The 23,254-nt window shown below is 37.1% G+C and overlaps 2 protein-coding genes across 9 annotated transcripts in view; one reads left to right on the plus strand and one right to left on the minus strand.

Moving 5' to 3' along the window:
• Positions 1-23,254, plus strand: part of LOC139757588 (thyrotropin-releasing hormone receptor-like) — an 833,567-nt gene that overhangs the window by 84,263 nt on the left and 726,050 nt on the right. The window lies entirely within an intron of this gene.
• LOC139757582 (uncharacterized) lies at positions 1,980-20,080 on the minus strand. 8 transcript variants are annotated; one of them, XM_071678192.1, is made up of 7 exons: positions 20,058-20,080; positions 16,757-16,897; positions 13,737-13,846; positions 9,358-9,423; positions 9,089-9,170; positions 5,202-5,318; positions 1,980-2,999 (listed from the first exon to the last, which is right to left on the minus strand). In XM_071678192.1, exons 2-7 carry the CDS (start codon positions 16,847-16,849, stop codon positions 2,748-2,750), a joined length of 720 nt encoding a protein of 239 aa, XP_071534293.1. In that variant the 5' UTR covers positions 16,850-16,897; positions 20,058-20,080; the 3' UTR covers positions 1,980-2,747. The 8 variants fall into 8 exon arrangements, with proteins under 8 accessions (XP_071534293.1, XP_071534295.1, XP_071534290.1 ...); XM_071678194.1 differs by lacking the exon at positions 20,058-20,080 and adding an exon at positions 19,806-19,938; XM_071678189.1 differs by lacking the exon at positions 20,058-20,080 and adding an exon at positions 19,750-19,868.

A 23,254-nucleotide genomic window follows, 5' to 3' on the forward strand; every position in this document is an offset into this window, starting at 1 on the left:
CTCCAAAGGAGTCTGCATGTACCTGCTACTGAAAGTGACAAAGCTTTGGGCTGCAGGAGCCTTTGGAAAGAAGTTGTAGGTAACAGAGGTCTCTTTCATAGAAATTGGTCTTGGGGTAATTATCATGTGAATATACTATGTAGAATGGAAGCTGTTATGTCATTACTCTAGAATTGATGGTGTCCATTTTGCTACAAATTGCAGTTTAGTTTGGGGTGATAACAAGACACTTGGTTATTCAGTAGTTTAATGCTGTGTGGTACTTTGGATTATGTCTTTGCAGAGTCAGATTTTTATAAACTTTTGTCTTGTTCCTAATGTGCAGTATTTTTTAATGTAGTTGACAAAAGCAAAGGGAGGACATGAACTGATCAGAGTTCCTAGACACCAGTGATGTCAGCCACATTCTCTCCTCATTGGTTGCCACTTGCTTGTGGTAGCTGGTTGAAGTAGAGTAGCTGTGTTCTTGGGGTTGGATGCAGATCATGTACAAGAGCAGCCAAACTCGTCACTTTCATGTCAGTCCTGCTGATGTTCAATGGTGGACTGTGTTTACTGTGGAGACCAATGTGGAGAGGCCCAGTTCAGGTAGACTATGGGTGAAAATTGTTGATATGTGGAGATAAGCTGAATGCATTTTGATGTCACAGATAGCAGGGAGCCATTGATGGCCACTAGAATCTAAAGTGACTGTATGGACTGCTTTACTATGTATTGCTGACATTTTAAGCTGTTGAAGGGTAATTTTCATATATGGTCCTGATGGTTTAAATTTATGTCCATCATCCAGTGTATAATAATACATTGTCAAATATCTTAGTCTTGAATTTGTATGATCATTTTGGATGATCACTACTTATGGTAATATAGTGCATGGTATTTATGATTCCAGAGAAGTAAAAGTATCACGAATATTTCAAATTTTGTTCAGTCATACAGTGTGTTGGTATACTGTTTTTGACCATTTGTTCATAAATTCATGGTATATATGTTTATAATTAGGTTGAAGGTATCAGCATTAAATGCTGGTACCTTCACAAGTGGTCTAGCGATAACTTATAACGGGTACATATCCCAGTCAAGAGCATGTACACATTGTAGTGGGAGTACAACCATGTTTCAGTCCCCGTTATGACATTTTGCTCATTCACACTAGAATGAAGTTCAGAATATTTGTGTGAAAGAGCTGAGAGGCTTGATGCAGTTGATCCTTCATCATGTACAGGATTGGTACAATTATCTGACTTCCAGATATCTCATTATCTCCACTATCTACTAGGATTCATTTATTTTTATTTATTTTGCTTTGTCGCTGTCTCCCGCGTTTGCAAGGTAGCGCAAGGAAACAGACGAAAGAAATGGCTCATCCCACCCCCATACACATGTATATACATACACGTCCATACACGCAAATATACATACCTATACATTTCAGTGTACACATATATACACACACACAGACATATACATATATACACATGTACATAATTCATACTGTCTGCCTCCATTTACTTCCATCGCCACCTCGCCACACATGGAATAACATCCCCCTCCCCCTCATGTGTGTGAGGTAATATGATGATTACTGATCATCCTTCAAAAGTATGGTTATCCAGCTTTTGGAAATCTAACAAGAGACACCCCTTTTCAAGCATTTATGAGTTGCTTTTGTTTGGAGTCCCTTGCTCTGTTTTCAGTGGGTGCTTTCACTGGTATTGGACTTATCAGTAAAACTGTCATCCATTAACAGTGTCAGCTAAAAAACAGTACAATAGGGAAGCAGAAGCATGTAACATTAGGTAGTCAACAAAAAACTAATTTTCAGAAATGAAATGCAATAGATAATACTAGGCCTTCAAAATGCCATGAGTATGACACAATCAAGGCAACTTCAGTGGAGGTTCCCCTTCACCTGTATCCTTACTTGACCTAAGAGGTACTCCAATACTTTTTTTTTGGGTTATCATATATACACAATACAGTATTGCATAATCAATCTTTCTTTATTGTTTTATATGATTAATGCAGACAAAAAATGTATAGGTATCCAACTCTTTCCAGTCATCTACTGTGGCAGGGTAATCAAACTTTCACTGTGAAAGTTACTAAAGTTAGTGATAAACAGATTTATATGGAGTTAAGATTATTAACCTTGTTACAGAAAAAATGTATCCACACGATTAGAGGAATTAATGCCTTTAGCGTAACTATTTATTGTAAAGTAATCAAACAAGTCCTACAATACTCCGAATTTCTCTCTTTGTAATGTTTAAATTTGATTATTCTATTTCATATTTCAAAACCTGAGATTACCCCTAACCAAATCATATGTTTGTGTGACAGATTATGTTCATAAAATAAATAGCTATTATTATCATTAAAAATATGGTAACATCCTTTATGCAATTTCCCACTCTTTATAAAGTGACAATCTTCCAGGTAAGAGGGATTATCTCAGTGGTAGTGTCTGTGGAGTGATAGTGACCATCTTTGTACATATACAATGAGCAACATTAGCTAATGCTGCCATACATGTTTCTTGGGCTGAGAGCAGAGTGCTGCAGTGCCATGATATCCCCTTAATAACAGTATGTTCTTTCAAATATTTATGTATAATACTACTGACAATATAAAATAAACAAAAAGCAGTATAAAAAGATTCTTTCATAGAAAATACAATCTTTCATGTGTCATATTAATCCATTTTACTACTTCCCAATCCCTCTCACACTCTACACATTATTATCCTACGATTGAGTTCCATATTCATTTCTGAGAACAGTTAGTGCTAGTTCCACTTTATTCTTAAGAAGGTCTGGTTCAGCAATCACTCGAACAAGGTCTTTATAGTCCATCTGCAAAAGCATCCCTGTTAGCTTTGCTGCTTCTGAGGGGTATTTTAAAAACAGTTTTTCATATATAACTTCTCCCAACTCCTCTTTTTCTTTGCTGAGAGGAATAGCTGGAGCAGATGAAACATCTCTCTTGAGTTCTTCTCCCTATAAGAGAGACATGCATTAATATATTTGTCCTTAATTGAGAGTAAAACATGAGAGACATGATAAGAGGGTATTCAAGACAACACATCAAGTAAAATGAGAAATTTGGCTTTGATAAAGAAGATACTTATTCCTACTCAGAAGTATCTTGCTGCAGAAGAAGACGGATCTTCTTTGCTGGAGCTGATGTAGGCTTTGCTAATTTTGTGAATAAAATAAAAAGACTAGAGCACTGCTGAGCAGGAAAAAAATTACAAAAAATTCAGGGTTTTCCAGAAAGATTTGAACAGTTATGATTATTTATAAAATATGAGGAAGAAATGCAAGTTTTGAAGTTTGAGAAAACTTTCCCCTCTTAGGCAGCATTAATGAGATATCCATTGGGAATTTACAGATTTAGGGCCTTCTAACATTCCATTTGACTCTGACGGTAATGCAAGCATATCCCATAATCACAAGCCAGTATCTTTTGATACTGCACCTGCCTTCATTCAGGGAGTGATGTCACTGACCCATTTTTTCCAAGGGACAGATCTGCTAAGCAGCTACGAACTGACATTTTACATGCCTTAACCCACTGGCAGTTATCGTTGCTAAAATGGGCATTTCTGAAACATCAGTGAAAACTAAAATCATTCAGTGGATCTCAGTGAAAACTTGCTTAGAATCAAAACTATAACCAAGTACCTGAGCACTGGTGTCTAACTTATAAGAACAGTCATGCAAGAATTGGTATTGAAATAGAAGCTAAAAAGATCTATCAAGAATTAAAAAAGAATAGGGAAAGTTCAAGTTTCCTCCAGGCATGACTGGTATTAAAACCAAATTCTACAGATGCCAACGCAATCTTAAGAGTGATGAAATAAATTCCTCCAGGCCAAAAGACAAAATAATCCGAGACCTGTTGCTCCGAGAAAGAGATTCTTTGTTCTGGACAAAATTGCATTTTGCACTTCTTTCTATTCTAGTGCACTTTCTATTCTAGTGCACTTTCTATTCTAGTACACTTAATCATCAAAAAGGTTAACTATTTCATCAACAGCAAATTCGCCAAGGCAGATGAACCTCCTGGAAATGAGGATTTCTAAAATTCATCTCCTGTATTCCCCGGTGATGACTCAGGTCGAGAGAGCTCTTGTTTTAATAAGATTCTCAGAGTAGACTAGGAGCTCCTGGTTGAGTGTGCCATTGGATATTTCATTACATTGTAGCTCAAAAACTGAGCAAAAACAGTGCTCTTAAGGTGAACCAGTGCCAAAGATGGTTTAGCTAGCAATTACTCTCCTATACTAACTGGGCCTAAAATACCTTTTGAGTCTGTTCCCATTTTTTTTTCAAAACCTCTCCACATTTATCATGCATGGAAGAAAACAAGACTGTGGGAAAACAAGACCGTCTCAAAAGGCAAGAGACAATCTAGAAAGGTACAAAGACCATAACAAATGGTGCCAAAGAAAAGAAAAGCTATTCCATCTGAATATTGACTTCATTTGCATGAAAATCTTTGACCCTGCAAAGAGTTATCTGCAGTTTCCTACCCTTGAGGCAGCCATGGTCCCCAACTATTTCATAGCATAAATATGAGGTGAAGGACTGACAATATATAAGCCAAGTGATTCCATGCCACACACCATGAATTAGGTGGGGACTGGGGGATCTTGATACACAAGTTGTGTTCTTCCCAATAGATACTTCAATTTTTATATAAAGACAAGCCTACGTGCCTTAGTGTAAGAAGTTACAAACAGCAATTAGGTTAAGACAAGCTGTGTAAGCCAGATGAACAAATGGAATGTTCAGGTCAGTTATACATAGTTAGCATAAATATCTTTGAGTATCTAAGAAGAAAACACTTGTGGTTGGGGATTTGACCAATAAGCAGCTTCAAAAAGAGGCAGAAGATGTATAGTGTAATGATATTAATAACTGACTATCATGAGCATGTTCATGGTCAACAATGGGTATTCATATTTACAAGAAGGTTTTAACCAAATATGGAAATCCTGGAATATTAATGTAAGCATTTATCTTATCTGCAGGGGCATGCACAATGCTTTATTTCATCAGTCCTCATGGAGAATAATGTAGGAATATATTGAAATCATACATTGAAATATCAGTTTTAAAATACAACTAACTTACATTGTAGAATTACCATCCATACACTATTCCTACACTCACAACAATCCAGTATCAACTAACCTGTATATATTTCATGTATTCTCCTCGGGCCTTGTTAACTGCTTCCTTCAAGGCCCTATCATCATTTAACAGCTGGGTGAGGGTTAGTACAGGAAGTTCTAGCAGCATTCCAGTGATCTATAAAAATACAAACAACAGTAATAAGACTGAAATATCCTTGTGAGGAAACTATATGTGATGAATACTTATATAAGTAGTTCAGAGAAGAGATAAGTAGTTTTGATTCATAGAAGCTGTATCATGATAGTGTGCGAGCTGGAAGGCCTATACCAGCCTAAATTTGACAAATAGGCTTGACTGGTCTGCCGTAAATAACAGCAAACCAAAATTTAACAAAAGTGACCACAAAGCATCAAACAAACAGATATCTGGAGTTCATCTATCAGTTGCTGCTGGCACAGCAGGTTTCATTCATAATGTAGTGTAGACCTAATAGACATAAAAAGGTGAGCGTCAAAGCAAAGTCAAGCCCTCTATTTCACAAACTACAATTTCAAAGATCAAATTTTCTCTAAAAGTAAACTTAAAGGACTAAATGAAGGACTAAATAAGTGAGCTATGCATGCACTTAAAGCTCTTAGAGTTAAGCCAGAAGTTAAAGATGGAAATGGAAGGGAGGTATTCACATTTTCACAGGTTACGGTTGTTTTATTCAGAGAGAAAATTACACATAATACAGGTGCCTGTGCAGAGATTACATTGTTTTCCAACTAAAATAAGAACAAATCAAAGTACAGGAACCCCTATGCAAGCTAAACATGTAGGTATTTGTGATTTCTTGTTCTGTAATAAACTTTGTTGCTGTGGTCTTGCTATCATTTCACTGGTTAACATATCATTGGAAATTCCCTCTTCGACTTTATCCTAATCTTTTTCATCACTGCCTTCTCTCTCTTTATTTTCTAGAGTTACTGCTTGTTTCATTATATCTGCATTAGATGATGATACACAGCAGGTGCATCACTAAGTTCTTGGTCACCTCTTTGAAAACAGGATTGGATATACCTTTGGTATACTTCATTAACTCATTTATGATTTGTTTTTCTTCTGATGTTTGAAATTCAGTAAACTTTCATTATCATTATATGAAAGAATCTTATTTTGCTTCTTTCAGTTATACACAAATGGGGAACCAGCACTGCAAATCTTGGAAAAAGTTTTTACTATAGTGCCCTTGTTCAGTTTTTCAACATGAACATGTTAGGAATTTTTTATTCTGCAAGGTTTTCCGAGGCTCAAGTTGTGATAGCAAGGAGTGTATTAATCCTGGGGTAGGATCTGAAGCTTTGAGTTTGTGAGATGAAATTACATTATGTTTTGACTCTTTCATGACTATTTTCAACTACCCCTTTCCCACTTTGCTCCTTCCTACACTTTACTCCAAAATAACTGAACCTATCCTCAACATCCAGTTTTTCAACATGTAAACTTATTTTACCATTTGACATCCCTTTCCAATCCAAAAATGGTATCCTACTTTTATTCACATTTACTTTCAGCATCCTCCTCTTGCATACATATGTCAGCATCCTCCTCTTGTATACATGTCAGCATCCTCCTCTTGTATACATAACTGAACCAGCCTGCCATTCTTTCCAACTCACTCTGGCTCAGCTAACAACACAGCATCATCTCCATACAACAACTGTAGCAGTTTCCAATTTGTTCCTCCACAGAGATGTAGCACTCTCATCCATAAAATTATCAAATAACTAAGGTGACATCATACAACCTTAATGGACTTCACATTTACTACAAACTATTCAGTCATATCTCTTCTTAAACTCACACATGCATTACTTTCTTGTAAAAATCTCTTGACAGAAATGAAGTCAACATTATGTTCAAAAATTCCCAAGCTGTTCTTCTGTTTACCTTATTATGTTCCTTTTCTAAATCCATAAATGCTGCTTAACCCATTCTTCCCTTAAACCTTCCTCCACAACTTGGCTAAAAGTAAAAATCAGACCTGCATACCCTCTTCCCTTTCTACACCAACCTTGTTCTTCATGAACATGGGACTTGTTAATTCTTTTTATATAAATGATCACTATCTTACCATACACCATACCAAATATGAAAAGGAGGTTCATTTCTCTGAGTTTTACTCCCATTTCCTTTAAACAGTGATGGACTTATTGCCTTTGACCAAACATCAGGCGTCCTTTCTGTTGCATTTTCAACTCCACTCCTCACTCTCTCTCATCACTTAAATTATAGCCCAAGATTTTCCTTTTTTTAAAAGTACTGTCTTCCTCTTCCATATATTTATTTTTATTTCTCCATAATTCTATTCCTCTTATGCGAACAGATGTCTTTTTCACATCTCAGATCAGTTTGTCAATATATTTACTGTATCTCTTACAAATCATATCCTTTGTTAGTAGCATTCTCCCAGATTTGTTTAACATACCTCCCTTCTACTCTTATTCACCTTCTACAATACCTTGTTTACCTTCTTTAAAGCCTAATTCAATGTTTTTCTTAAAAGGTGCACATGACTATGCTGACTTAAAATGTAAACACTGATATATACGATCAGGAGGCCCATTACTAAAATCAATATAATAATGGACAGTTTTGCATAAAAACAAAATCATTAGCTCAGAAATTCTAAATTTTGTTTTCCAGCCAAAATACATGTACTAAGCCAATGGTCTCAGCTCCATGAGCACGATCAAATGTGGATATCAAAACCACCTAAAGTCTTCAGCTAAATGAAAAAATACCTTGTATGTTATTAAAAATAGAATACATTGTATGTTCTAATAAATAAAATGCCCTGAAAAGTTATGGGGAAACAACAATAACTCCAACTGGAACAATAATTGTGTAAATGCATTTCTGTTTTTGTTAAACACAAGCAAAGATTGCTGGATTATCACCAAAGAGAATCACTCACATCATCCCTCAACATCTCAAAGACTATTACCTTATTCAGTATTATATGCGAGGGAGGCATGTTGGGACAGAGAAATGAGGAGACTCTTTGCCATGGCTACAACCTTTGTAAGATTTCCCCAAGATAGATAGATATATAAAATTCTGGGTTTCCAATAACATCTTAAACACTCTGAATTTCTAAGCATGAATGTATACAACAAAAAATAAATCAATCGAATCCATGAGTGTACAGGAGCCACAGAGGCAGGATGAAAATTAGGTTTCTCAAAAACTTTCTGATTGAAGATGTTAAGCACTAGCCACAGAAACTGATATCAATTGCATATCATATCTTACCATGCAAGACATTAGCACAATGTAAGTAGACCAAACAAATTGTAGACTGAGGACTGAAGGACTCTGTGTTCCTTTTGAAATTCATTTAAGGGTGAGATTGGTTGCATATCCCATTAAAGTCAAAAACCCTTTTCCAGTTGCTCTTCTCAGGTGAACCACTAAGTAAACATTGGAGACAATTCTTTTATCAGAAGAAAATAATGTCAAAGCAATGAAATATGTTTGATGAATTTTTTATACAAGAAGCAAGCATGTTAGCCTCAAAATTATTAAATATTTCTCCCACATTTGTTCTTCTAAAACATTCTTGCAACACAAAAAAATTATCTTCAAATGAATACTTACATATTTGCAACAAAGCCATCTTAAGGTGGGAATGCTAAACTTTCATGAATACTATTGAAAGTAAATGCCTCAAGCAGTGGGATGGTCAAATGGCTTGGAGCATATTAAAATATCTTGTCGGATATGTGTACATGTTTAATTCCTAAGGATAAAACAAAATTAATGTGAATAAGGCATAGCCCTGTTACCTAAATGTTGAACTCTTCAAAATGTTCATCTACATATCTTATCAGAGCTGTTTTCAGTTCTGATAAGTTCTGATATCTTTTATCAGGAATGGGACCTCTACAAAAACTACATACCTGAGCACAAAGTTCTTGTTCAAGTGCTGACACTGCTTGGAAAAGTGCTACTCCAAGAGATTCTCGCACCTCTGAGTTAGGCCTGAAAAAGTCCATATTGTATGATTTAATTTTCTTCCTTTTTTTTAGTATTGTATTTTTTTCTGACAGGGTGCAGTGTAACTGTAAATGGAGACTTTGGTCTCGTGCCATGTCTCCACTTGTGTTCAAAGTGAAAAAGTATGAAGTGCTTACATATGCAAGAAAGTTCATGTCTCACTTCAACTCACTGAATATAGGTTGAGGGTGTGTATGAAAGAACTGAGAAGCTGGATGCATCAGGTCTACTCCTTGTACTGTAAATAGGAATGGAGTTAGTGGGGGATAGTAATTTCTGGTCTTGTGTAACTCATACAGGTTCAATCATGCATAACTATAACCATGTATAACTCTATTCAAAATTTTAAATATCATTTGGTAAATATTATAAAAAAATCCCTCTGTGTATGCACAATTAGGTATTCAAAAACACACACACACACACACACACACACACACACACACACACACACACACGAGTTATATATATTCCTCAAAAATTTCATTGATCCAGAGCAAATAGATAATGATAATGAAGGAACAATTGAGATGGTACATGAAGGTGTGAAAAATCTTTGATCATAACAGAATCTGTAATGATAGACCTTACATTGCTGGAAGTGAGCATACCTTAGCAGTGTCAGGACAGTGTTCAACAACTTCAGAATCTTTAAAGTATCTCCAATCTAATATTATTTTCATTTGTTTCTGTTTTTTTCAACCATAGTAATAGAAACCACATCTTAGACATGACAATACTTATAAAAACCGCAATGTTGATAAACAACTGGTGTAATTTGTTAACAAATTATACCAACGCCACCATCACAGTCAGATTGTTAAGAATAACCGCTAGTGCATATATACATAGTATGTCTAAAATAACAATTAATCTAAGGAAAATGTTTGGCCATACAAGGCTTTTTTTTTTTTTTTTACAACCATTCGTTCATAGCTCGTTGCTTTATACACCAATTTCTTAAACATCAGATATCTTGTACTAACATCATCATGACAAAGCAAATTTGATGAGATGGTAATACCACTAGTACACAGATGTTTATAATTATACATTTGAGAAGGTTTTTGGTCTTTCATTAATTCTAGCTTTTGTTCATATATTAGTGCCCTAAATATTACCTATGTATACCAGAGTAATTCTTACACTGAGATGCATACTGTACAGGTTTTGTCAAGGGGGATTCTGGTATTGCCAGGGGTAAAATTGACAATTCTGTAGTTCCTAATCAAAGGGAATACCCAACATCATTTCTATAATCTAATGAGCAAATCTAGTAATTGGAAAGACCAAAGGAATAAGCTTGAGAAAGTCTCTGTGTCATGAGTCTTATTATTGCAAAACACTGAACAAAGTTGAGACTGTATTATTGATCATTTGTGTTTTTTCAAAAAACTATTTTAAGTCAGTGAATGCTGACTGATTTATACTTTATACTGTAAGATTTTGATAGCATGTAAATTTTGTATCAGGAATACCAGCACTTAATTTGGTTTCATTATATTTTGTATCAATACTACATAAAGATAATTCTCGGTATACATCTTAATATATTCCATTATCATTATATTTTCTGTATTGTAACAGCAAATTTGTATTCAACAGGTCATTATTAATATTCTTATTGATGACATTCATAATTTACATTGTTTCTTTCATATGCATTAATATTCCATATAGTTTGCATGCTAATTTATCCTGATTAAACAAGCTTCTTTTACTATGTGTTTCATTTATTAAAGTATGCCTTTACTATTTTAAGATATATACTGGATCCCAGGAAATTCACTGAATCCTGGGACTGATGTTTGTGAATTCCATTGTGCCTGGGACTGGGAACAACTTAGATGCTGATGAACCTTAATACTATACTATCATGTGTGAGAGCATAGACATGATTGGTGTGAAGTGTGGGTAGGGCGCCCTGCTTAGCTCAAGGTGCATGGTAGCTATGGCCAGATGAAAGGTTGGTGCACATTCAGATAATGTGTGAAATGTTGGCATGCATTTCAAACCTTAAAATACACTTACAGACCCAATGATGGATTTTTAGTTAATTTCTAAAGCTTAGGAAGTGTACTGCTTCTAGTGGGAGTCTCTTGCACAGAGCATATTGAGACATCCATGCATCAGTGTTAGAAGTATATAGGCTGTTGAAGTAGTAAGCAGGGGTAAGGTTTTGATTTCTATTTAGAGGTTATAGGTTGGTTATGTTGTGGTTTGGGTGGGAGGGATCTAGTGCTGTTGCAAATAACTGAGTGCTGAGCATTGAGGTAAGATTGTATTGTTGTGTAGGTGTTGAATGCTTATGGTTGCTGGGTTGTTAGTTTTGTGGTTTGCTTTTATGGGGTGGATGACCAGGCAGGTAAGGTATGACTTACTTTGAACTATTTGTAATTGATGCTGTATATGGTGGCATGCAGACATTTGATCGAGGAGGAACAATATAGCATCAAGTGAGGCAGAGAGTGTGTAGATCAGGTGTGTGCTGTGAAGAATGTATCTGAGAAATCCTTGCAAAGAGAGTAAATTGGATGTGGCATTAATGGATCAAGAGGAATATATGGGTTAAATGTTGTCACTAAATACAGTGAGTACCTTTTACAGGTATATGCTTGAGTAGGAAGGAAAAAGGGTGATTGATTCCCAGCGAAGGGTCTCAGTCAAGGATATATAATGTCACTTTGGTTGTTTAATCAGGTTCTTGAACACGGTAGTAGGGGAAGTGTTGAACAAAATTCTTTTGAGGTTTTCTCAGCTTCAAGGCTGCACTCTTAAGTTGGATTAGGGAAATGATGAACCACTCATCTTTGACCATGATAGAGCCCTGTTAAAGGTGACTTCTCACTGCAACCACTTGCAAGCAGTGTCTAGTAACACTCATGATTCTTAACATCACATTTACTCCTTCAATATCATCCCCAAGTTATATTCATTCTGGAAAAATAGTTAATAATATATCAGTACTCCTAAAGAACTTTCTAATTAAATGACAGTATTTGCCCAATGAATGCATGCAAATTTTGCACTGATTCAGTCATCTTCACTATCTGGATAAAATATGGACTTAAGGGTATAATAGAGTCCTTTCAAGTAATAACCTATTTGTGTTGTGCAGGGAGGAAGTTTTACATTCATGGGGCCCCATCTCTAACACTCTCTACTAATAGATAACCTCTTGAATTTATGTACGATGTCTGCATTAACCATGTCCTCAGTCATTCTATTCTAATCATCCACTTCTTTAATACTATAAAAGTATTTCTTTACATCCTTATTTAAAAGTTTCTTTAATTTCATGTTGTGGCATCTGGTTCCTCTATTCCTACACCTCTCAAACTGATGTCCACTGTTCATTTTGTTGATCTCTCTTCAAAACTTAAAAGCTGTGATCAGGTCAACCCTAACTCTTCTCTTTACCAAGAATGGTCAGTGTAAAGCCTCTATCCTTTCCTTGTTAGCTCTCTTAATTTTGTTACCATCGTTTTTGCCATTCTGTGGACCTTCTCCCTGAATTTTTTGTGCTTTTTCAGCTGCAGTGACCAAATCTGAGAAGCATATTTTAGTTTTGGTCTTAATGTATGATGGGAATAGCTTGCATGTTAAGCAAAGGTGCTACAGGTATAATACTGTCTTTAGAAGTTGTGTTATGCAGAGATGCTAAAAACTGCGATATTAGATATTAATATCTAGATTTACTTATTATACTTGATCGTCATTTCCCGTGTCAGAGAGGTAGCGCCAGGAAACAGATGAAGAATGGCCCTTCGTATTCCCCTCATGTCATAGAAGGTGGCTAAAGAGGGTGGGAGCAGGGAGCTGGAAATCCTCTCCTCCTTGTATTTCAGTTTCTAAAAGGGGAAACAGAAGAAGGATTCAAATGGGAAGTGCTCATCCTCCTCAAAGGCTCAGACTGGGTTGTCTGAATGTGTGTGGATGTAACCACAATAAGATATCAATCATAGTGTTAAAAGGACAGTCCAGTAGTTGTTTCATGTATGGCATACAGACATGCTGCCTATCACCTTGATCATAAAAATCAGGAACTTGAGGTGCTACTGACTGGCCTATTAGTGAATGCTAAAACTTAAAATGATGATAAAGGAATATTAGAAATGGAAAACTAGAGTCTGCATATTCAAAGACATTGAGGTAATGGTTATCACTAAAGGCTATGTACAATTCTGAGAGGTGAAGAAACACTAGTTCATCATAATTTTAGTGAGCTACACTCACCTCCATGGGTAAAATCATGGCAGCCAACATTACCTTAAGTATTGCTGAAATTGGTTCAGTTAATTGTGTATAAAGAAAGTTACCAAGGAAGTAACTGAGGGTAATAAAATAACACATCTTAGAAAAGATTATGGGCCAGTTTCTCCACTGAAGCCTGAAAGATTGTGTGTTTATAGAGAAAATAAGTCAAGTATCAGTGTCAGAATTTATAATTTAAGACAGTAAAAAAATGGTACATGAAATACTTGACAAAAAAAATTTAAATTACAGAAGAGCATTGTCTTGTTAGTGTACATTGAATATGAAGATACTTACTCTGATAAAGATGCAATGACTTTTTCAACATTCTCCTCCAGTAATGTATCAGAAGTAAGCAGCTCTATAATCTCATCATTTGATCTATCACTAACCAACATGTCCGTCACCTAGAAGAGACAATTAACTCGTTCCTTACTTGAACAGTGACAAATATTTTGAAAAATCAAAAAACAAAATTCTTCGGCATGGGATGGTGTTCAGTAAGTAAAGTAGATTAGTCTTGAATATCCTAATACAAGTAATAAGGCGTTATTGCATCTGCCCTAATGGCCTTCAGCTCTCCTTCCACCATTTGGTGGGCCACTATGCAGTGAGCATCTCCAGCTCCTCATGACTTCTGCTAATCGTAAGGGTCCCTTAGCATTCCCAACAGTAAAAGGTGCTGTAATCAATTTACTATGACATTAAAAAAAGAGAAAGATCAGACCAAAGTAAATATCTAAGACTGCTTATTAGACTTCCCTAATGGACAAAAAATTTTGTCTCCACAAGCTCTATTTTACTCTGATGAAATTCAACTTCCTGTGAACAGAGTTAAGATGTATATCATCATGAAAGATGGAGGGATTCTCCTTTACCTACTGGATGAGGCTGATGAAGAAGGAACAAAGACATGCACTTGCATACTTCCAAATGCCAAACACTGCATGTTTATAATGTCCTAGGATATATCCTTACAAAAGTGGCTGTGTTATTGTAGAGGTCTCTTCTACAAATGCCCTTATGGGAAAGGTAATTAAGGCAGGTAATAGTAGAAGCTGTCTTTATAGGCTCTCGTAACTAAATGAGGTTATGGATTTAAGTAGTTTTTCTTGAACCTGGCAGCCATTCGTTATTATTTTGCAAAAGGATGCAAATTCTTGCATCCCCTTTGTACTCTTCTGTTGCTTATGTAGAAGACTTTAAGTCCCTTCTACTGCAATCTGAGAACATGATATCCTTATTAACAAACTTAGAGGTTTAAATTTCAGCAAGAGGCTTTGGGTTAGGCCAAAGTTTTACTCAATATATATATCCTGGAGAAACATGAGTGAGAAACTGAGGCCGTTTTCTGAGTTTAGGAGAGTGTGTGAAAGGAAAAAATGAGAGTAAATGTGAATAAAAGCAAGGTAATTAAGTTTAGAAGAGGATAGAGACAGGTTATTTGGATAGTGAGTTTGAATGGGTAGAATCTGGAGGAAGTGGAGTGTTTTAGACACCTGGGAGTGGCTATGGCAGCAAATGGAACCATGGGATTAGAGGTGAGCCATAGGGTGGGTTGAGAGGGTGAAGGTCCAGGGGGTAATGAGAAATCTGTGGAAAGATTAGTCATTGTCTGTGAGGGCAAAGATGTGTATGTCTGATGATACAGTTGCCCTTTCAGCATTGTATGGAAGCATAGCATGGGCCTTTGACAATGATGTACAGAAATGGGTGGAGTGTTGGAAATGAAATGTTTGAGGACAATCTGTGGTATGAGAAGGTTGACCGAATAAGACAGAGACGTGGTAGTAAGAGGAGTATGTGTGAGAGAGCTGAAGAGGATGTGCTGAAATGGTTTGGGCTAATAGAAAGGATGACAAAGAAGGTATACATGTCAGAAGGAGGAAACAAGGAAAATGGGGAAACCAAGGAGAAGGTTGAAGGATGGAGTGAAAGATGTTTTGTGTTTTTGAGGCTTGAACAGGCAGGAGCGTGTAAGGCATGCAAATTAAAGTGAATACACGGAATGTGATATACAAGGGGTAGTGTGCTACCAGTGGATTGAATCAGGGTATGTGAAGTAGTTGTGGATGGGTGGCTCCGGTTTTGGTGCATTGTATGTAACAGCTAGAGAATCAATGCGAGCTAATGAAACTATTCTTCATCTGTTCCTGGTGCTTCCCTGCTAAAGTGGGAAATGGGAGACTTAATATCATATTTCATATTGTCATTATGCTTGATCGCCATTTTCTATGTTAGCAAGGAAGTGCCAGGAAACAGATGAAGAAGGATCCATCCACTCTCATACACATACACACACATATATAAACACATACATACATATACACATCTACATATTCACCTTTGCTCGCCTTTATCCATTCCCAGCGCCACCCTATCCCACAGGAAACATATTTACATACACATACACTCGCACTTGCTCGCCTTTATCCATGTATGTGTATCAGAAGTGAAGGGGACAAGGAGATGGAAGGATGGAGTGAAACAGATTTTAAGTGCTTGGGGCTTGAATATCTAAGAGAGTGAAGGGCATGGACAGGATAAAGTAAATTGGAGTTATTTGGTATACAGGGGGTATTACAGGGGGTAAAGTGCCGTCAGCTGGGGAAAACCATGGAAAGTTTAGTGGGGTCTGGGTGTAGATAGGGAGTTCAAGTTTTGGTACATTATATATATCAGAGATTTATAGATGAGTTTCTTAACATTTCATTACTCACAAACAAAATTACTATTCATTACAGTGACATCTACAGCAAGGGCATCAGGGGAAATGCATCACTCCCAAGAAACTGGGCATCATTGACATTTGCCAGCCTGTTGGGGTTGGAACCCCATTTCAGCAAAATATATTCCTGAAAGTCACAATACATGAGCCTGATATAATAAAATGATGCTCTGTAATTTGCTGAGAGAGATTTTCAAAGATGCAACTTCTAATTATGATGGCACTAATGATGATGAAAATTAGAACATTGACTTTAAGTACACAAATGGCCTGAAAGTAAAGCACTGATTATGTTATTAGCTTGAGACTTGCACCTTACCATTCAGTTACTAAACAGACAAAAGCTAAAAAATATTTGAATTCCTGTGATATCTAAAGCTCATTCTCAAAACTTCAATAGAATGTTACATGTGAATGCCAAAGACATGGATGGAAAAGAAACTGAAAATAGAGGACTTCCACTATGTCACTAACAGAAAAAAAATTTAATTCATACTTTGCTTCCCTCAGTAAATGCATCCTAGATATGCTGAAGTAATTAATCATTTAACAATGTTAAGACCATATGAATGTCAGTCTTTCAACTTACCTGGTCTGCAAGGGCTGGGTTAAGAAAGCGAACTTTGGCATGTAAATGCTCACAAAGTACCTCCCGTGTTTCAGGTAGTGGTCCACAATCCATTCTTGACTTACAGTATTTCAGTGAAATGTATCAAGTAATATTTGGGAGCTGAAAGTAAGGAAATTAATGTATGAGTGAGCTATGTCCATATTTACTTATATCCTGAAAAGATTAGCCAATAATATTCTAAATGAAAGGGTAAATTAACAGTTGGTGGACAACAATTTTGCTACCTCCCTAAATTTCTTTGCAGTGACAGCACTGATGAACACTTTATAATTTGCAGTTAAATTGAATCATGTGTAAAATAGTAACAGAAGTTGTCAGAATCTAATTTTCATGCACCTCACTGTTGGTGAATTTCTTGATTTTCTTGGAGAAGAGACATCATTGCATTTATTGACTATTGTTCATATTAGTGGTGGTAGTTTGAAAATAAAAAAAGGAATTTTGCTGATAAATGAGGCTGTATCTAGAGAAGAGTATATGAGAGCTATTTCCTGTCAATGTTTTATTCCAATAATGTATTGAGAGGTAACTATTTTCAGTATCTTTCATGCTTCTGGGATAAGACTGTCAGTGGTTACATCACAGGCAAAAAGTCAATTCATGCAAGGTCATATCATAATCATTGAACAGAAAGGAGCACAATTTTGTCAAGGACCTTCCCATTCCAAAGGAGTGCATCATTTCCCAGTTCCTGAGTAGAGTGCAGTCTTAAAGCTGGAAGAATCCAATAAAAGGGGATCTGAAATTTTATAATAATACTCAATTTTGAGTTTTATTACTTTGCTGACAAGTACTTCAATCAGTGATGGTAATAAAAGGACAAAACTTGTCTCTTACTGATTGGATGCCATATCTTATGGCATAAGATATCCCCACCATAAGTACACTGATAGGATTTGTTCTGCAAAGAAACCCTGATGCATGAAAACCTCATTGTAAACAGTAATCATCAAACTTCTTTGCAAAGGCTGTATATATGAGATAGCTGAAAAGGATGACACCAAAGGCCCCATTCATTCACACTCAGCCTCTAGCTGTCATGTAATAATGCACCAAAACCACAGCTCCCTTTCCACATCCAGGCCCCACACAGCTTTCCATGGTTTACCCCAGACGCTTCACATGCCCTGGTTCAATCCATTGACAGCACGTCGACCTCGGTATACCACATCGTTCCGATTCACTCTATTCCTTGCACGCCTTTCATCCTCCTGCATGTTCAGGCCCCAATCACTCAAAATCTTTTTCACTCCATCTTTCCACCTCCAATTTGGTCTCCCACTTCTCGTTCCCTCCACCTCTGACGCATATATCCTCTTTGTCAATCTTTCCTCACTCATTCTCTCCATGTGACCAAACCATTTCAAAACACCCTCTTCTGCTCTCTCACCCACACTCTTTTTATTTCCACACATCTCTCTTACCCTTACATTACTTACTCGATCAAACCACCTCACACCACATATTGTCCTCAAACATCTCATTTCCAGCACATCCACCCTCCTGCGCACAACTCTATCCATAGCCCACGCCTCGCAACCATACAACATTGTTGGAACCACTATTCCTTCAAACATACCCATTTTTGCTTTCCAAGATAATGTTCTCGACTTCCAAACATTCTTCAAGGCTCCCAGAATTTTCGCCCCCTCCCCCACCCTATGATTCACTTCCGCTTCCATGGTTCCATCCGCTGCCAGATCCACTCCCAGATATCTAAAACACTTTACTTCCTCCAGTTTTTCTCCATTCAAACTTACCTCCCAGTTGACTTGACTCTCAACCCTACTGTACCTAATAATTAACCTTGCTCTTATTCACATTTACTCTTAACTTTCTTCTTTCACACACTTTACCAAACTCAGTCACCAGCTTCTGCAGTTTCTAACATGAATCAGCCACCAGCCCTGTATTTAATTCTTGTATATTTCTACTATAAATTTCAACTGTAAGTTTATTTATTTAGATTTTTTACACATGCTTTTACCCACTTTTATGTTAAGCAGCCCCACATTTTCCCCTTTATGCACATTCCTTACTATTGCTATTGTCTTATTTAATATCATTTCATAAAATGTTGCAAATCATTCGCCCAACTGTAATTGTATTCTCTAAGCACCAAACTAACACTGCAGACTAAAATCGAATAATGTTCAAAGCTAATAGGAATGCGGAGCTCAACTAAACTTTTACCTTTGAATGTTAGAACTGAAACATACAAGTGTCATTATCTGTTGCTTCTCACTGGGACATCTGTGAGCTCCCGAACACACCCAGCAAATGAATGTAAATTTAAAACTAGCACAATCATTTACAATTCAAAATAACATTGAAAATAAATCACATGCGAAGTATGGTGATGGTTTCCATATGGTCTGTTGATTTCTGAAGTAATTCGCGTTCTTTCAATACACACACTCACGTTTTCCCCGATCTTCACGGCCGCCACTTGTCAGCATAACTTATAATTTTTCATAGTAACCGTCTTGACAGGGGCAAGTAACATACCTTAAGCAATGCCCATCTCGGGTTAAAGAACGAGTTAAAAGAAAGAAAAAGCTAAAAACATACTAATAATCAGGGCTCAATATGGTAGGATAAAGATATAAATTCTCCCATTCACGCACCACCAAGTTTAAGGATTTCTCCCTTACACTCATAAACTGTCACTTAAAAACCAAATTTGTGATACTCCTGCGTTTGATATGAGCAAACCTTATAATACGGAGGACATATAGTCCCTCAATAAAGTTTCCTTTGGAGCCGAGATGGTCTCTTTAAAGTTTCCCATATGGAGAACTGAAGCTTCTCTTTTAAGATATATCCTATAATGGTGACTTGTTAAGATTTCACTATCACACTATTAATACCATATAGTCTACCGTTATTATGGTGTATGTAGATGTACATATTCTGTACATATGCCATGCACCAGCCTAGGGTTGGTCTACCTCCTCACTCGTCATGTAAAGCTCCCCCGGATACTCTGGGGGTATCCCGTACTCACGGTGGGTTGGGTGGTTAAGGGGTTATGACCTCATTTCTTATCTCTGGGGGTGATGATAACGTTGCTTATCACTCATGTGATGGTTACTAAACACGAGATAAGTAAGTAATATACAATCAGTTGTTTTCGCATAAAAGTAAATGGGCGAACACTGAAGTCCACCGTGTTATTCCCTCCACATGAAAGTTCGTATATTTTTTTGCTCTCAAAAGTTCAGTTTTTAAGTATTCATGGCTTATGTAACTAGCTCACTATTAAAAGTGAAAAGATATATCAGTTTTTGTGGACAGGCGCCGGGAGATATGTAGATCCCCACACACCTGGAGAGGTGAAATGTCCCAGAATTATGAAGATATTTCAATATCTTTCATTGTTTAGAGTAGTTTAACTCTATAGTCAAAGACCAGGAATATATTTAATAGGTAACCGCGAAAATCCATTAATTATGGTATGGTGATGCAAACTATGAATATATTAGTATTTTGAAAGAGCAGTGAACATGGATACATGTGATTAAGAAGTTGCATTGTATGACCTCCTATGGCAAATGCACATTACTCTTTCTGTCATGTTTCCTCTCATGTCATTACCTCATAGCATGAGCAAAGACTTAGATAATCATTGTGTCATGACATGAATTGCGAAATGATTAATGACTCGTGTAAGGTTGGGAAGGATGAATGAGAATAGATTTCTTACTAACTATGGTAGCCCCACTTTATGGTTGTGTCCGTCGAAATATGAACTCAGTATAACTATTATTATGGCATAAACGGCCAAAATTATAATTTCAACAGGTTCTTACTTAACAGTGACCTCGTCAAACCACCTGGTCAGTATCGTCAAACTGCTAGTTATGACCTGACCAGATCAGCATAGACTCCCACAGAGCACACGCACTCTCCCACCTTGACCTCCAAGGTCAAAAACGTGGAACATCTCGTATACATCGTAATAGATCAGGTGTGTGTGTGTGTGTGTGTGTGTGTGTGTGTGTGTTAGCTTTATTAATCACATGTGAAACTGAATCAGAGGACAACATTGATACAGTTGCGATCATAATATCAATTAGGATTTCCGTTGAATGCTGCTGTGCCCAAATCATAGTGCAAATGGAACAAAAACATCATATGAAAGAACTATCAGACACTGTAGGTAATACCCATATATATACATTACTGTAAACAAAATTTAGTAAATAATTTGGCTTTAGGAACTTAGGTCTAGGAAGTGGCATCATTGTATAAAACTTTAAGTACCTTGGAAATAGCACCATTACAAAATTAGCGACGTCACTCATCTGAGAATGAGGAACAGATCACGGGCGGAATTGTGTGGTTTTTACACTTAAGAACGAGAGCTAGAATATTGCAAGAGTTTGTAGTATTGTTTGCCGCCAGTTGTTGCTCCAAAGGGTGTTACCTTACTGACAACGCCCTGATGTGGTGGCAGGTGGCAGCAGCATGTGACCTCACCTGACCTAATAATCCCTGGAGAAATGTGTATGGTGGCTTATCTTACGGCTGCGGGAGCAAAGTTCATCCCTGTCACATCCATACTTGATGTTTGGCAGGGGCAGAGCAGAAGATGCCGCTTTGATTATTAATGACCTGACTCTTTCCATAAGAATAGCCGCTCTCAGTCCACCAGCATGGAGAGAGGGGTCAAAGCTTGCGACATTTGCCTTCAGCGACCTGACATTCCTGCCTCTTATATATCCGAGTATCACTGCAGAAAGGCATCCGCGTAGTTGACTTGCTGCAAACAAGTGTATTACTTCCGGCACCTGAAGTCTTGACCATGTACCTCCAGATTCGAGCCGCCCTTAGGGCGTCTCCTCCGTCAGTAGATGCCCCTACATTGACCCCTGACGTTTCATCATCCTGGCAGGTTTCATTTGGAGCGCCTCATCTCCGACGTCCACCTTCTCCTTACTTCGTATTACTCGACCTACTTACTTTACCTTACCTCCTCTTCACCATGATCCTGCACCTCCAGTAGCTTATTGTCCCTGTTAACAATAAAGCACTGTTGTTTAATGTGTCTTCATGCCCCTCTTTCGGTTATAACAATATAACAATTGGTCTAGTTTTCTAATCAAAATCATCTTTTCATATCTAACTTCTTAATCCATTTAAACTCCTTGATTAAGTTACCTTTGACATAAGTTTATTTTGTCAACCAGAAGACAAAATTTTGATGTAAGGTATCATTACATTATTGTTCTTTTTGTATCTAGGGTGTTTATGGCAATTTTACTACTGGGGAACCTTAACTGAACTGCATAATCCAGGCAATGCCACATTAACAAAATATATTGTAGGATAATATTCCTAGACTCGTTGCTTATTCTTGTAGATATGAGCTCAAATGTTCTCTTGGCTTTAATCCAGAGTCTGATTCATTGTTGTTCTAGGTTTAACTTTGCCATCCAACTCTCTTAATTTCCTTTTGTACACTGATTTATTAGCAACATTACTAAGGCTTTGGGTTCTATTCTTTTCTGTCTCCTTAGCTAAGGAGTTTACACAGATTAGTGATAAATTGTCTCTGACATATCTTTATCCTTTCATATGGTCTACATACGGTCTCCCAAAAAAGTATCGGCCACCCTGGCCTGAAATTTCTAATGATTTTTAACCAACCAACTGAGATTAAAACTTAACTTTGCTGCCAACCTGATGCAGTTTACTACTGGTGATATTTTTTTGGGAGACTACATCTTATAGTGTCTAAGAATCTTCATCTGAATTTATCTAAAGACTGATTTGAGCATTGTCCTCATACTCACTAATGCTATTACTTATGTCGCTGCATATGTCATTAGTGTAAATATAAAGATCAGAGGTCCCAGGACAGAAATCTGTGGAACATTACTTGATATAGTGCCCAGATTTGCCCCATGTACTCTAACTGTCCTGCTTCAACCCCCTTTCCCTATACCAGTCCTCACACCATCCCTTATCCCTCATTGCTTCCCTAGTCACCCCCCTCCCCAGCTTTTTTCCTCCTTCACATCCTACTTCCATCCTTCTTAAGTTTTTACTCTCTCTCTCCCTCCTTTACCTTTCTCTCCCTTGCATCTTGCTGACTCTCTCTCCCTCATCACTCTAACTAAAATTTTCTTCAGCTTATTTCCATCCTCCTTTCTTTCCACCCTTCTTCCCTGATTGTTGGTTTTTGAGTAGAGGGAGAATGAAGTGGCGGAATCATCAGTAATGATAGTGAGCTGATGTATAGTGTCAGCATGGCTTGTGAATTTTTGGAAGATGTTAGAGCATTCAAATATTTGGTTGTTATTCAAATAGGGAACAGTGTAGGGAGCTGCCCAAGGGAGGAAGGGGCTGCTTCCTTAGTGGAATTATGAAAGGAGTTGGGGGGCCCAGAACACAGGAAAATGAACTGAAGAGCAATATAGTTCTGCTAACTCTCCAACATACAGGTGTGAA

The sequence above is a fragment of the Panulirus ornatus genome, chromosome 27 (assembly GCF_036320965.1).
Source record: "Panulirus ornatus isolate Po-2019 chromosome 27, ASM3632096v1, whole genome shotgun sequence".
Lineage (NCBI taxonomy): Eukaryota > Metazoa > Arthropoda > Malacostraca > Decapoda > Palinuridae > Panulirus > Panulirus ornatus.

Coding starts and splice junctions, on each gene's coding strand:
- LOC139757582 (XM_071678192.1), bottom strand. CDS start 16,849: ATGGATTGTGGACCACTACCTGAAACACGGGAGGTACTTTGTGAGCAT. Junction 9,171..9,357: donor ACACCCTCAACCTATATTCA/GTGAGTTGAAGT, acceptor GGACTTTTTCAG/GCCTAACTCAGAGGTGCGAG. Junction 3,000..5,201: donor AATACATGAAATATATACAG/GTTAGTTGATAC, acceptor TCTCTCTTATAG/GGAGAAGAACTCAAGAGAGA.